General features: G+C 41.3%; 1 protein-coding gene across 8 annotated transcripts in view; it reads right to left on the bottom strand.

Annotated features, from left to right (window-relative positions):
• Positions 1–6,234, bottom strand: part of tmem161b (transmembrane protein 161B) — a 104,016-nt gene extending 97,782 nt beyond the window's left edge. For 3 of the 8 annotated variants that reach the window (XM_087999577.1, XM_043708724.2, XM_043708700.2), the window contains exon 1: positions 5,894–6,207. Coding sequence is in view for 3 of the 8 variants with exons in the window: in XM_043708692.2 (XP_043564627.1) it covers positions 2,852–2,955; positions 5,894–5,896 (107 nt within the window). In the remaining 5 variants the exon portion in view is untranslated. Of the gene's footprint in view, positions 1–2,851; positions 2,956–5,893 lie in introns of those variants that run through there. The other 5 variants (XM_043708692.2, XM_043708683.2, XM_087999558.1 and 2 more) reach the window with 5 other exon arrangements.
• Positions 6,235–14,867: the final 8,633 nt, after the last annotated feature.

Raw genomic sequence — 14,867 nt, 5'->3', positions numbered from 1 at the left:
TGGAAAACAATCAAATATATCGCACAACATTGTGAACGTTAGGGAACAAATTGTGGAGTTCTAGCAGAGATATTTGTATCATTGACACCCACGAGTGAGATACTGGAGGACTAAAGATTGGTGAATATTGTGTCTTGGCTGCAAGGAGAAGCTTGGGAACTACACACCAGTGGATCTGACATCAGTGGTATGCAATTTGTTGGAGGGAATTCTTAGAAATAGGATTTACATGCATTTGGGGAGGCATGGGCTGATTAGGGATAGTCAATATGGCTTTGTGCATGGGAAATCTTGAATCACAAACTTGACTGAGTGGATTGAGAACATAACCAAAAAGAAAGATGAAGCAGAGTGGTAGACCTTGTCTACATGGACTTTAGTGAGGCCTTTGACAAGGTTCCACACTGTAAACTGATTAGAAAAGTTATATCAAATGGGATTCAGGAAGAGCTTGCCAATCAGAAACAAAGTTGGCTTGACAATGGGAGACAGACAGTGGTGGTGGAGGGTTTTTGGACTGAAGGCCTGTGACCCAGTGGTGTTCTGCACGGATTGGTCCTGGGTCCATTGCTGCTTGTAATTTCTACAAATGATTTGGATGAGAATTTAGGAGGTATGGTTAGTAAGTTAGATGGCACCAAAATTGGTGGTGTCATTGACAGTGAAGAAGGTTAACGAAGATTACAAAGTGACCTTGATCTACCAGGCCAATGGGTTAAGGAGTGACAGATGGAGTTTAACTTGGATAAATGCAAGGTAAGTACATTTTGGTAAAATATACAAGGGCAGGACTTATACAGGTAATTGTAGCGTTCGGGGTAGTGTTGTCAAACAGACAGACCTGGGGGTTTCAAGCACATAGATCTTTGAAACTTATGTCACAAGTAGACAAGGTAGTTAAGAAGATGTTTAGCACGCTTGCCATTTTGCTCAGACCATTAAGTATGGAGGTTGGGATGCCATGTTGAGGTAGCACAGGACATTGGGTGAGGCCATTTTTTGACTGTGTACAGTTCTGGTTGCCCTACTACAGGAAGGATATTATAAAAGTGGAGAAGGCTCAGGAAAGATTTACTAAGATGTTGCTGAGACTGGAGGGTTTGAGTTATAAAAAGAGGTTGGATAAGCGGAGACTTTTTTTACTGGAGCATAGGAATTTGAGGAATGACTTGATAGAGATTTATAAAATCATGAGGGAAATAGCAAAGGTCTTGTCAAAACTAGGGGCCATATTTTTAAAGTGAGAGGGGAAAGCTTTACAAGGGACCTGAGGGACAACGTTTTCACATAGAGGGTGTTTGTATGTGGAATGAACCGTGGAGGAAGTGGTAGATGCAGGTACAGTTGCGACATTTTAAAAATATTTGTATAGTTAAATGAATAGTAAAGGTTTAGAGAGACGTTGACCAAATGCAGGAAAGTGGGACTAGTTTAGTTTTGTAAACTTGATCAGCATGGATGAGTTGAACCAAAGGGTCTGTTTCTGTGCTGTACAACGCAATTAATAAAAAAAATCTCATCCAGAGGATGGTAGAAATACGGAACGTGGTCCCTAAGGAAGTTGTGCAGCCAGGTACTCCCGCAACATTTAAGAACAACTGAATAGGTATTTAAAATGCCAGGCATTATAGTCTATCAACCAAGTCCAGATAAATGGTATTAGCTTAGTATTTTGTTGGTAAGCATAGACATTGTGAACCAAAGGGCCTGTTTCTATGCTGTATAACTCTATGACTCAACCTCTAGAAACCCAAAACCATGTATTCCACCTTGTGCGGGTCATCAAAAGCGGTATACATCTATCATATTCCCGAGTGAGAGGCAGACCATGGATCAGAGATAAACACTTGCTTCACAAAATATATTTTATTTTGGCCTTCCTTCTCTGAATCTTATTCTCTTGATCTTCCTGTCTTCGCAACAAGTTATAATCCCATGAAAAACAATTCCCATATAACCTATACGAAGCATTCAATCTACTTAAAGCAAAAAGTGACGAATAGTGAGCTGTGAGACCTAGTATTACCATTCCAGCTACACCTGCACAATTAAAATCCCAAGAAGCCTGGCTAGTAATCAAGAACATATTTTATGCAAAGGTTTCTCCCCCCATCATTTCCATGGATAAAAAAGGACAATCCTAGCAACACCAATTCTGAGGAAGTACTCCGAAGGAAGCAAATGCTGTGGGCGGCATGGTGGCACAATGGTTAGCACTGCTGCCTCACAGTGCCAGAGACCCGGGTTCATTTCTCGCCCCAGGCGACTGACTGTGTGGAGTTTGCATGTTCTCCCTGTGTCTGCGTGGGTTTCCTCCGGGTGCTCCGGTTTCCTCCCACAGTCCAAAGATGTGCAGGTCAGGTGAATTGGCCATGCTAAATTGCCCGTAGTGTTAGGTAAGGGGTAAATGTAGGGGTATGTGTGGGTTACGCTTCGGCGGGTCTGTGTGGACTTGTTGTGCCGAAGGGCCTGTTTCCACACTGTAATGTAATCTAATCTAATGTAATCTAAAATCTAATCAAACTGTCCATGTGTGTTCTTAACAACTGTTTGTCTTGCCTGCTGAGTGTTTCAAAAGCTTTGCTTTCAAACATCTGCAAAATTTTGATTTCCTGACCTCCATCTAAGTCAATTTTAAAGCAATGTCTGAAAAAAAGGAAGTTATTTCACTATTCAGAAATAATCTAATTGGAAATAAATAAAAACACTGACTGAACGTGAGGAAATTCCCTCTTATGCAAAGTCTATTAGTGTGACAAAAAGATAATTGATCTAAAATGGCATACTTGAACATAAGCTGCAATATCAAAACATTGGTCTGATTACATCTTATTTGAAAGTAATCCCATACCTTCCATTACAAAGCAACCAGCGAGCAAGTGAGTAGTGAGGTGTGATCTTCTGTATGATACTGGCCATTACCATAGTAACCACTAATTGCACACCTATAATACCCTGGAAGGGAAAGAAGTCAGTGTGAACCACAGGTGATACTGTTCCATTGGTTGGATAATATTTCACAACAAATTAATTTTATTTCAGTGACCAAAGGAATTCTAAAGTGTCCAAACTATAGTACAAAGTAGCAAACAATGAAACTGCAAATGACCTTGAGAGTTTGGACTATTCTTCATATGACACAAATTACTACATTATACGAAAGACTCATTGAAAATTATCAAAGTATGGGCAATTTGCTTAAAAACAAAATTGTTTCCTGAACTGGAGGAAAGAGGGCCAATTTTTACATCACTGAAGGCAAATGTTTTCAAGCAGAATAAAACTTTTCTCATATACAGTTGTTGCACATTGGAGTTCACCTCTAAGGTGAGGTAATGACAAGGTTGCCATTCAGTACTAGATTGGATAGCGACTTAAGATTAAAAAATGATAAGAACTATTTGCAGTTTTGAAAAGTAAATACTGACACAAATTTAGATTGGATGACTTGGTTTTATATTGTAATTGTTACCAATTTTTCTTCCACAAATCGAACTCAAAGAATATTGGACAAATATTTAACTGTCACGCGTAAGCTTGCAATCAGAATCACACTCGGATGATCAGCTTCCGGGAAACTGTGGAAGATATGATAGTTAAATCCAACTGTATGGATCTGTTGTACAACAGACATTTAGTTTACAAAAGAATGAATTTCAGGCAAGTTGTATGTACATCAACATGGTTCTTTTAGATGCATTTACATTTATTCTTCTTCCACAGTCAAGATCAAATTCTTCCAGACTCTTAAAAATATTAGGAAGTGACACATTTACAGAATCCATTGCAATACCATTCTTTTATAGTACCACTAAATGGATAGTCTACTTTGTGTTAACTACAAAACCACAACTCTCTCTTCTCACTATATGTTCCAAGGTCAAGCGTGTGGTGCTGGAAAAGCACAGCAGGTCAGGCAGCATCCGAGGAGCAGGAGAATTGACATTTTGGGTCAGAGCCCTTCATCCAGAATCCAAGGTATTCCAACGTGTTGTCTTTCTCTTGTTGCATTTACTCAATAATGTCACCTTCCGTACCAGTACTTCCAATATTCCTTCCTTTTCTCTAACCCAAAGATTTCATACTATTGTAGTTGAAAGGGAGCCCAAGCATTTTAATCCAATTTCCCACAATCCTGTCCTCACCTCTTGATTTCCAGATCTAATAAGCATTCCACTTTTCATCAACAAACAGCCCATCAGTCTCCATCAGTGGACAATCCTCAGTAATTTCTACCACCTTCAGCATTATCTCCACCAAACACATCTTTCCTTCTCTTTTTGACATTTCAACAGTCTAGTCCCTATAGTCTTCAATTACTGCGAAAACCCACTCCCTTCCCCACAGCACCCTAATCTCTCCACCATACATGCACAGCAAATGCAACATTTGTCCTTTTTCCTTCTTCCTTCCCACCATCCAGAAACCCAGACAAATCACAATTGAAACAGTGAATTATTTATACTTTTTTTCAAATTAGCACTTTATACCCTCAGCCTACAATCTAGCTTCCCCTGTACACTGGGAAGCTTAAATGCAACCTGGGTGATCCCCTTACCTGAACACCTCAGTTTAATCCACAAGTTCTCTCCTCCCCTTACCTCATTCTTATATTTGCTTTTGCATTACAGGATATTTAAACCCTTAATGTCTAAATCAGAATAAAGATCATTAATCTTAAGTATTCCCTCCATTCTCTGCCTTGCTTCAAAATTAACTTTATTAGTGTTTAAAGCTTTAAAGTGTTTGGAGATGAAACACTATATACGTGGTAACTTTTAATAAGTATTTTTTCAGATGGATTGACAGTTTAAGAGAATAGGAAATCAGGCTTTAATCCCCTTCAAATTGGAATCAGACTCAAACATCACAGCATAATGAAACCATTCACCCAAATGGTGTTTAATGGATCAGAAAGTAAATCATCCCAATATCATTCAGTCCAATTTCCCCTTTTCTGGACTCTGCCCTACGTATTTGTTTCCTCTTCAAAAAATCTTAGCATCAAAAAAATCATTGGTCCCTGAAAGTAATTAAGCAAGGTATTGCCAATGTTGACCCAAAAATTTTAAAACATCTGCCATTTTTAACATTTGTACTTACTATTTCACTCTGATCTACTGTCATACTTTAACTAAGCATTTACATTAAAACAGTTGGAATCTAGTTCTGGTGATATAGACAATTATTGTCTTAATTTTAAATGTCCATACTTGAAATAACTTTCAATTCTCTTTGGATGTGACAACCATAAAAACTTCAAAACAAAAAAGGTGATACCTTGTACTATCAATGAGCCTCACCTCAAGTCAATAATACATTGTTTTTCTATCAGCACCCTACATTCACTCCCGCCCCAAACTACAGCATAAATGCTGTCCCTCCACACTTCACTCTGATGAAGAGTCATCTAGACTCTAAAAGTTAGCTTGCGCTCTCTCTCTCTCTCTCCATGGATGCTGTCTGACCCGCTGTGATCTCCAGAATTTGTTGTTTTCAGTCAATAATATGTCTGTCTTCTGATTATACGCAGATAGTGGGGATTAAGATGTAACATAACAAACAAGTATGGGCGGGGGCGGGGGGGGGGGGGGGGGGGTGAGGAAACAGCTCAAGTATTTCAAGAGCCAGAAACAAATCCCCAGGCGATTTACTTATCGGGAATCATTACAGGAGTGACAGAATGCGTTTAAGAAAAAAGAGCAGATTTGCATAAATACGAAATCGCTGGGCTCCCCCAGGCAGTGAGGCAAATGGGGCCTACCCCGTTGTCTCCTTCCTGGGATTAAATGTGAGAGCCGTCCTGGCTGCTTGTACTCGAGAATCATGTCCGACTCTGGTTGAGTGAGGAGGGGGGAGGCGATGACCCTAATGGGCCCACCATCACACTCACCATATTGTCGGACAATCCGGCTGCAAGAGGGCCAACGAACAGACCGCCGGGGCGTGTCTCCCACTCCTCTCCAAACGGCCCTCATAAAACCCCGCTGCGGGTACACACCGGCTCCAAGTAACCAACAGGCGCCATGGCTCAACCTCTACTTCCAGTAGAGGTCATGAAGGACCCCGGACTGCCCTTGTCCTTCGCTGCCGCCACTCAGAATCTCATCACTTCTTGGGAAGCACAGCCCGCTCAAATATCCGCAATGATTCGGGGATGTCTTTTTCTTCTTTTTCTCTAATGTTGGCGTCTGAACCAGGAAGCCGCCATGATAGAATCGGCGAGCTTTAATTAATGTGATTTTTAAAAGCATGATTTGTACAGGGATGTGTTCGGACGCCGCACCTTGACGTTCCGGGAGGTTAGAGAAAGGCCCCCCCCTTACATCCTCTGACCATCCCCACTACTAGGTGCCATGTTGGTGAAGGAGCTGAAATCTGAAGAGAAATTCTACAGGTATTACAGTATCTGCGGAGAGAGAAAAATACTTAATATTTTGAGTCCAATTTGACTGTTCTTCGGGGGGCGGGTGGAAAATAGTTCATTTTATTTTAATTGCTGCTGATAGAGAGGAAGGAAGAGCGAGTGTTAATGACAGTAAACTCCTGCTCGAGTTTAATGGTAGGCGTTAAGAGTAGAGACACGTCTGCTCGATTGAAAGCAAATCCATACAAACCAGATTCTAGGTGGGATAATCAAATGGAGAATAGTTTTTTTAAATCTTGCTGAAGGAATTACTTTACACCATTTCCCCTGTCCACGACACAAAGGATTGCTGTTACTGCTTTAAACGCTGAACAACCATCCCAAGGTGCTTCATAGGAGTGCTATAAGACAAAAATTGACACCAAGACAGCAAAAAAGACCAAGCGCTTGGCCGAAAAGATAGGTTTTAATAAGTGAGACTTAAAGTCCCCAATATGTAATCTGATGCAAGTCCAGAAAAAAAATCTAGGAATGTTCCCCATTGCAATATAAATTCCATCAGTGTGTAGGAGTTGAGGTGAGAGCTATAAAGTATTATGCTTGAACTGTAAAATTTTCAGGATGTATTTTTCAGGAAGCTGGTGATAATCTCTGATAAACTCTGGATGTAAATTTGCTTGCTGAGTTGGAAGGTTCATTTTCAGATGTTTTGTCACCATACTAGGTATCATCATCAGTCAACCTCCGGTGAAGTTAGGCATTTCAAAAGTTGATTAAACTTATTTTGTCTAACTACAGATTATCTCCTGCTTTCTTGACATTAGAATAACAATTTTAATTTTAAGCATTTTTAGATTTTGCAACCAGTGAAACTTTATGGTGAGAAAGAAAGGGGACTTTGGATTTTTAACACCCTTATCCAAAGCAATTTCACTGATCATAAATGCTGCTTTGTCCTGGATGGATTCATCCAGGCAAGCAGCAAGTATTCTAACACACTCCTGACTTCTGCCTTGTTTTGGGTGGATAGGCTTCGAACAGTCAGGAAATGAGTTCCTTACTGCAATAGTTCTAGACTCTGATCTGCTCTTTAGCCACAGTACTTATATGATTAGTTTCAGTTCAGTTTTCTGCTCAATGGTAACTCCTAGAGTGTTGATAGTGATGATGATGCCATTGAATATCAAGGAGTGATGGTTAGATTAATACGTAAAACTTCATGAGGTCCAGAGGCAATGTTGGCGATTCCTAGTGTTTCTCCATCCTGACCTTATACCTTTCTTCTGACATCTTTTCTAGGACTATCCTGCTAGTGGAACAGGTCAAACCCAGGAATAGCAATGGTGTTGTTTGGGACACCATATGGTATAATTTCCCAAAATGACCTTAGACTGTTGATCAGATCTCTCTAATAAGTATGAGCTCGAAGTTTGTTTTCAGGTGTTTTGTCACCATACTAGGTAACATCATCAGTGAGAGTCTCCAGTGAAGCGCTGGTGGTGTGTCCCACCTTTCTGTTTATAGGTATTGGTTTCTTAAGGTGGGTGACATCATTTCTGGTTCATTTATTTCAAGGGAAGGTAGATACGATCTAAATTCTTGTGCTTATTGATGGAGTTCTGGTTAGAATGCGATGCCTGTAAGAATTCTCATACGTGTCTTTGTTTCTCTCAAATTTCAAAGCCAATGTTGATCCTGCTTTTATGCACCTTCTGTGCAATTGTCACCTCGTATGTGTCACTCTGTCTAAGCAGCCTATGACCTGTATGTCCTGTTTTGTTATGATCTGCCTGTACTGCTTGCAAAACAAAACGTTTCACTGTACTTAGGTACAAATGACAACAATAAATCAAATCAAAACATGTTTTTGAGTCTTTTGCTTGAATAGTCTATGAAATGTTGGCACTAGTCCCAAATGTTGTTGAAGAGGTATTTACAGGTCGACAATGCTGAGTTTACCATTGTCATTTTTCGTCCTTTAGTTGATGCAAGTTGGTCCATCCGAATGCATTCCATTTTGACTTTTCAGAGATTGTTGCAATTAAATGCAATATCAGAGAGCAGTTAAAAGCCAACCACATAGCTGTATGTCTGGAGTCACATATAGGCCAGACTCAGTCAGCCCAGCAGTTTTCCTTCCTTCAAGGACCTTAGCAAACCAGATGGGTTTTTATGATAATTAAATTATTTTATTGCCATCATTAGACTTCTAACTTTCAGATTTTTTAAAAATTGAATTCAAATTGAAGCATTTGCTATGGTGGGACTTGAATCCTAGGCCACCAAAATATTACCTGGATCTCTGAATTTGTAGTACAGCAACAACACTATGACACTACCTCTTTCCCCATGCATACAGAGGTAACACAATGAACTGTATGCATTTGAAATTTGAAGTTGACGCATAGAAATAAATTCCTGGTTATCTATGATGCAGATGACAAGTGAGGGCAACCACTATCAATGTCATAGCCCCGTGGAACAAGTCTCCTTGAACAATCCCTCAGGGATAACCCTAGTAACTATAGGCCGGTGAGTCTCACTTCTGTTGTGGGCAAAGTCTTAGAGAGAATTGTAAGGGATAGGATTTATGCACATCTGGATAGGAATAATGTGATCAAGGATAGTCAGCATGGTTTTGTGAAGGGCAGGTCGTGCCTCACAAACCTTATTGAATTCTTTGAAAAGGTGACGAAGGAGGTTGATGAGGGGAAAGCAGTAGATGTGGTATATATGGATTTTAGTAAGGCGTTTGATAAGGTTCCCCATGGTAGGCTACTGCAGAAAATACGGAGATATGGCATTGAGGGTGAGTTGGAGGTTTGGATTAGGAATTGGCTGGATGGAAGAAGACAGAGGGTAGTAGTTGATGGCAAAGTTTCTTCATGGAGTGCCGTCACTAGCGGTGTTCCGCAAGGATCTGTTTTGGGACCATTGCTGTTTGTCATTTTTATAAATGACCTGGAAGAGGGGTTAGAAGGTTGGGTGAGCAAGTTTGCGGATGATACGAAAGTCGGAGGAGTTGTTGACAGTGAGGAAGGATGTGGCAGGTTACAGCAGGATATAGAGAAGCTGCAGAGCTGGGCAGAAAGGTGGCAAATGGAATTCAATGTAGCTAAGTGTGAGGTGATTCACTTTGGGAAGAATAACAAAAAGATGGGGTACTGGGCTAATGGTCGGATACTTGGTAGTGTGGATGAGCAGAGGGATCTTGGTGTCCATGTACACAGATCTCTGAAAGTTGCCACCCAGGTAAATAGTGCGGTGAGGAAGGCATATGGCGTACTGGCTTTTATTGGTAGAGGAATTGAGTTCCGGAGTCCTGAGGTCATGATGCAGTTGTATAAGACTCTGGTGCGGCCGCATCTGGAATATTGTGTGCAGTTTTGGTCGCCATACTATAGGAAGGATGTGGAGACACTGGAACGGGTGCAGAGGAGGTTTACCAGGATATTGCCTGGTATGGAAGGAAGATCGTATGAGGAAAGACTGAGACACTTGGGGCTGTTTTCATTAGAGAAAAGAAGGTTTAGGAGTGACTTGATTGAGGTGTACAAGATGATTAGGGGGTTAGATAGGGTTGACAGTGTGAACCTTTTCCCGCGTATGGAGTCGGGTATTACAAGGGGGCATAGCTTTAAATTAAGGGGGGGTAGATATAGGACTGAAGTTAGGGGTAGGTTCTTCACTCAGCGAGTCGTAGGTTCATGGAATGCCCTGCCAGTAGCAGTGGTGGACTCTCCCTCTTTATGGGCATTTAAGCGGGCATTGGATAGGTATATGGAGGATAGTGGATTAGTATAGGTTAGGTGGGCTTGGATCGGCGCAACATCGAGGGCCAAAGGGCCTGTACTGCGCTGTATTCTTCTATGTTCTATGTTCTATGATAGGAAAATGACTTCTTTCCACTCTGTTTCCATGTTTTCTGGGCTAGCTGATTAATCTGATGCCAAATCCACAGTCTCTGTTATGTGTGACATACATGGTATTTGAAGGGGTGGATGGATGAATTCTTAGTAGGCCTCTATTTTCCCCCTTATGTTTCTAACAAAGTTTCTCAATGCCTTTGCAAATGAACTGTCCCACTCAACAGCTTTGGAGGACAACTGGCATTAATTCTAGTGGCTGTTTAATTTTTTCAAGGATATACTGAGGACATTCCTGAAACATTTGCATTGTTCATATTGGAATCTTGTGCTGCAACCAAATTCAGAGAAGGACAGTTTCCATGGAATTTTGGTGTTATGAATGTGAGCAACATTTTCTAACCTGAGCTGGTTTTGAGGGATTAGCATCTGAATGCTAGACAAATTAACTTGAGAGGATGGTGCGATTTGACTGTCTTCCTTCACTCCAGTTTTGGAGAATATTGCAAAAGTATCATTGATGGTATTTCTCCAATGTCGAAATGTGCCCACTGAGATTTCCAGGTCTCTGAAGTATTTCATAGCCTGGGTATCATTGCTGTGCGTTAAACCATGACGTTAGTCTTTGCAATTCTTTTCCTCAGGTACTCTTTGCCTCAGACAGCTGAAAACTGAGCTTAGTTATTGGAGGCGATACATTGGAGGTTATATTGAAGTGGTTCTGCTGAGTATGGAGCCTGAACTCCCAGTCTCCTCCATTTCAATTCCCCTTCCCACTCCCTCTCCGACGTCCATCCTCTGTCTCCTCCATTGCCACGTGAATCAGACTGCAACTTGGAGGATCAACACCTCACCTTCTGCCTGGGCAGCCTACAGCCTGGAGGACTCAGCATTGAGTTCTCCAATTTCAAATAACCTTCCCACCTATCCCCTGACTCCCTTTCCAACCCTGCCATCTCTCCAACCGACTGCTCCTTCCTCCTATCAAACTACTAGATTGTACCTACCACCTACATTCACCCATCACCATCTCACCATTTCGTCCCTCTCTCCACCTATAACCCCTACCCTCACCTCCATTCCTGAAGAAGGGTTATACCCAAAACTTCGGACTTCTCCACCACCTGATTTACCTGGCTTCCTATGCTCTTTCAGCCTCCTGCTTGTCTACTCGAGTAAGGATTTGAGCTACCCACTTCAGTATTGAAAATCTCAACCCCTGTCGCAAAATTTCTGTTCTGTTTGAAATAATATTTTGATTAAAGCCTTTTTATCTAAAGCTAATGTTATTCCAGTATTTATTTCATCTCTGTTGACAACAGTTTCATTCCATAATGTGGCACAATGAATACTATTGTGTATATATTAGCTAATGTCACTCTGTTATTGTGTTGATGCATTTATGATCAATAGAACAGTTGCTTTGTATTCAATGTGACTTAATGTTATTTAATGTTGCAACCCTTGTTACTTAAACACAGTCTTATTTTGCTTGTTCCAAGAAATCACTGAGAATAAATTTAAATAATCGTGTTTATTGGAAATAAAAGTAGTAAGCATTTAAAATGGAGTAACTCAAGATAGAACAATTAAATTCTTGGGTTTTGCAGTATTTGATTTTTCTCCCAATACTCTGGATTCTGGCATTTTAAATTGTTCCTCCCACTAAATTTAGTCAAGCTGTCAGGTGGTGCCCTCCGTGGTAACTTAAAAGAGATCTTTCTGGTGGAGGCAGGAGGAACAGGTGTACTTTTATGATGCCACAAGGTCTGTGTCCCTGCACCCATGGGCTCTCTCCTCTTTCTCTAGAGAACCATTTTCAATTGAAACATATCTTGTTGCTCGTGGCTGCCTTCTGATGTAAGAGTCAGCATGGAAACAGACCCTTCGGTCCAACCTGTTCATGCTGACTAGATATCCCAACCCAATCTCGTCCCACCTGCCAGCACCCGGTACATATTCCTCCAAACCCTTCCGATTCATATACCCATCCAAATGCCTCTTAAATGTTGCAATTGTACCAGCCTCCACCACATCCTCTGGCAGCTCATTCCATGCACGTACCACCCTCTGCATGGAAAGGTTGCCCCTTAGGTCTCTTTTATATCTTTCCCCCCTCACTCGAAACCTATGCTCTCTAGTTCTGAACTCCCCAACCCCAGGGAAAAGACTTTGTCTATTTAGTGTTGTGCAATGAGGCAGACTTGATAAGAACATTGAGCCCATTTCATGGGCTCAATGTTCTTAGTCATTATGGAGGCCCATTCAAAAGTGGCCAGACATGCATTAGAGTTCATTCCTCAAACACAGCGATGACAATAGAAAAAGTGTGCGCAATGTTTTGCAATACACGGACTCCTGGAAGTGTTGGACAGAGATAACAGGCCATTGTTTACGAGCAGGGAATTTGATTATTTCCTAAAATCAAATGGTATTCAACATGTAAGGACAGCAGAAAGAGCAGTGGAACTTTGAAGGCAAGCTTAAAGAAATAGCCTGCAGCTCACTGGATTATCAGGAATGAGGAACTAAATTAAAGAAAAGGTCCTCAAGGGTAATGAACTCCGGATTAATGCCTGAGCCATGTGCAAATTGGCATAGGGATGCAAGAATAAGGGAAGTAAACATTTAGTTAAGAGTTGTGTGAGAAAGAGGGATTCCTTTTCATGGGGCACTGGCATCATTATTGGAACAGGAAGGATCTGTACAGCTGGAGCAGTCTCCATCTGAAATGAACAGGGACCAATGTCTTAACGAAATGGGTAAATAGGGTGGTCAACAGGACTTTTAAGTAGAAATTGGCAGGTTTGGGGGTGGTAGTAAAACTCCAAGAGGTATAATGGCCAATGAGAAACAAAGCAGCAGGTTAACATCTGTGGGGGTTGTTTCATCTATATGGAAAAATGTGAAAAATATGGAAAGAAAGGAGAACTCAGTAGAGGTTATTAAAGTCTCCAGAATACAAAATAGGAGAGAGTGTTTGGAAAGAGTTAGGAATCAAACTTCAAGCACACTGGATAAAGGAATGATAATAGGAAGAGGGATGCTCAATACAGGACTGAAGCTCTGTATCAGAATGCACACAATATACAAAATAATGTAAATGAGCTTATGGCATAGATAAAAATTGGCAGGTGTGATGTGTGGTGGGCATCAGAGAGACATGGCTGCAAGAGGATCAGGACTGGGAGCTAAATATCCAAGAATATACATTCTTATGAAAAGACAGGCAAGTGGGCAAAAGGGATTGGGTTGCCTTATTATTAAGAAATGAAATTAAATCAATAGCGAGAAATAAAGTAGGGTCAGATAATGTAGAATCTGTGTGGGTACAGTTGAGGAATCACAAAGGTGGGAAAAAAACCATAATGGGAGTTATGTACAGGCCTCCAAACAGTCTTCTGAATTTAGGATGCAAGATGCACCAGGAGATAGAAAAGGTATGTAAGAAAGGAAAGATTAAAGTGATCATGGAGGAACAGGTTGGCAGTGGATCGCAAAAAAAGGGCATTTGTGGAATGTCTATGAGATAGCTTTTTGAAGTAACTTGTGGTGCAGCCCACTAGAGAACAGACAATTCTGGATTTAGTGTTGTGCAATGAGGCAGACTTGATAAGGGAGCTTAAGGTGAAGGACCCCTTAGGAGGCAGTAGAGTCATAGAGATGTACAGCATGGAAACAGACCCTTCGGTCCAACCCGTCCATGCTGACCAGATATCCCAACCCAATCTAGTCCCACCTGCCAGCACTCGGCCCATATTCCTCCAAACCCTTCCTATTCATATACCCATCCAAATGCCTCTTAAATGTTGCAATTGTACCAGCCTCCACCACATCCTCTGGCAGCTCATTCCATGCACGTACCACCCTCTGCGTGAAAAGGTTGCCCCTTCGATCTCTTATATATCTTTCCCCTCTCACCCTAAACCTATGCCCTCTAGTTCTGGACTCCCCGACCCCAGGGAAAAGACTTTGTCTATTTATCTTATTCATGCCCTGCATAATTTTGTAAACCTCTATAAGGTCACACCTCAGCCTCCGATGCTCCAGGGAAAACAGCCGCAGCCTGTACAGTCTCTCCCTATAGCTCAAATCCTCCAACCCTGGCAACATCCTTGTAAATCTTTTCTGAATCCTTTCAAGTTTCACAACGTCTTTCCAATAGGATGGAGACCAGAATTGCATGCAATATTCCAACAGTGGCCTAACCAATGTCCTGTACAGCCGCAACATGATGTCCCAACTCCTGTACTCAATACTCTGACCAAGAAAGGAAAGCATACCAAAAGCCTTCTTCACTATCCTATCTACCTGCAACTCCACTTTCAAGGAGCTATGAACCTGCACTTCAAGGTCTTTTTGTTCAGCAACACTCCCAAGGACCTTACCATTAAGTGTATAAGTCCTGCTAAGATTTGCTTTCCCAAAATGCAGCACCTCGCATTTATCTGAATTAAACTCCATTTGCCACTTCTCATCCCATTGGCCCATCCAGATCCTGTTGTAATCTGAGGTAATCCTCTTCGCTGTCCACTGCACCTGCAATTTTGGTGTCATCTGCAAACTTAGCTTTCTCACTTTTGCAGCAGAAATAATCAATCAGTTGACCAATGGCATGGCAATTAAAATCACTA

Source organism: Chiloscyllium plagiosum, unplaced genomic scaffold, assembly GCF_037043375.1.
Source record: "Chiloscyllium plagiosum isolate Xiang-an unplaced genomic scaffold, Cpla_swu_hap1 HiC_scaffold_2, whole genome shotgun sequence".
Taxonomy (NCBI): Eukaryota; Metazoa; Chordata; class Chondrichthyes; order Orectolobiformes; family Hemiscylliidae; genus Chiloscyllium; species Chiloscyllium plagiosum.
The sequence above is the reverse complement of the archived record's forward strand: the minus strand, read 5'-3'. Positions and strand labels throughout refer to the sequence as shown.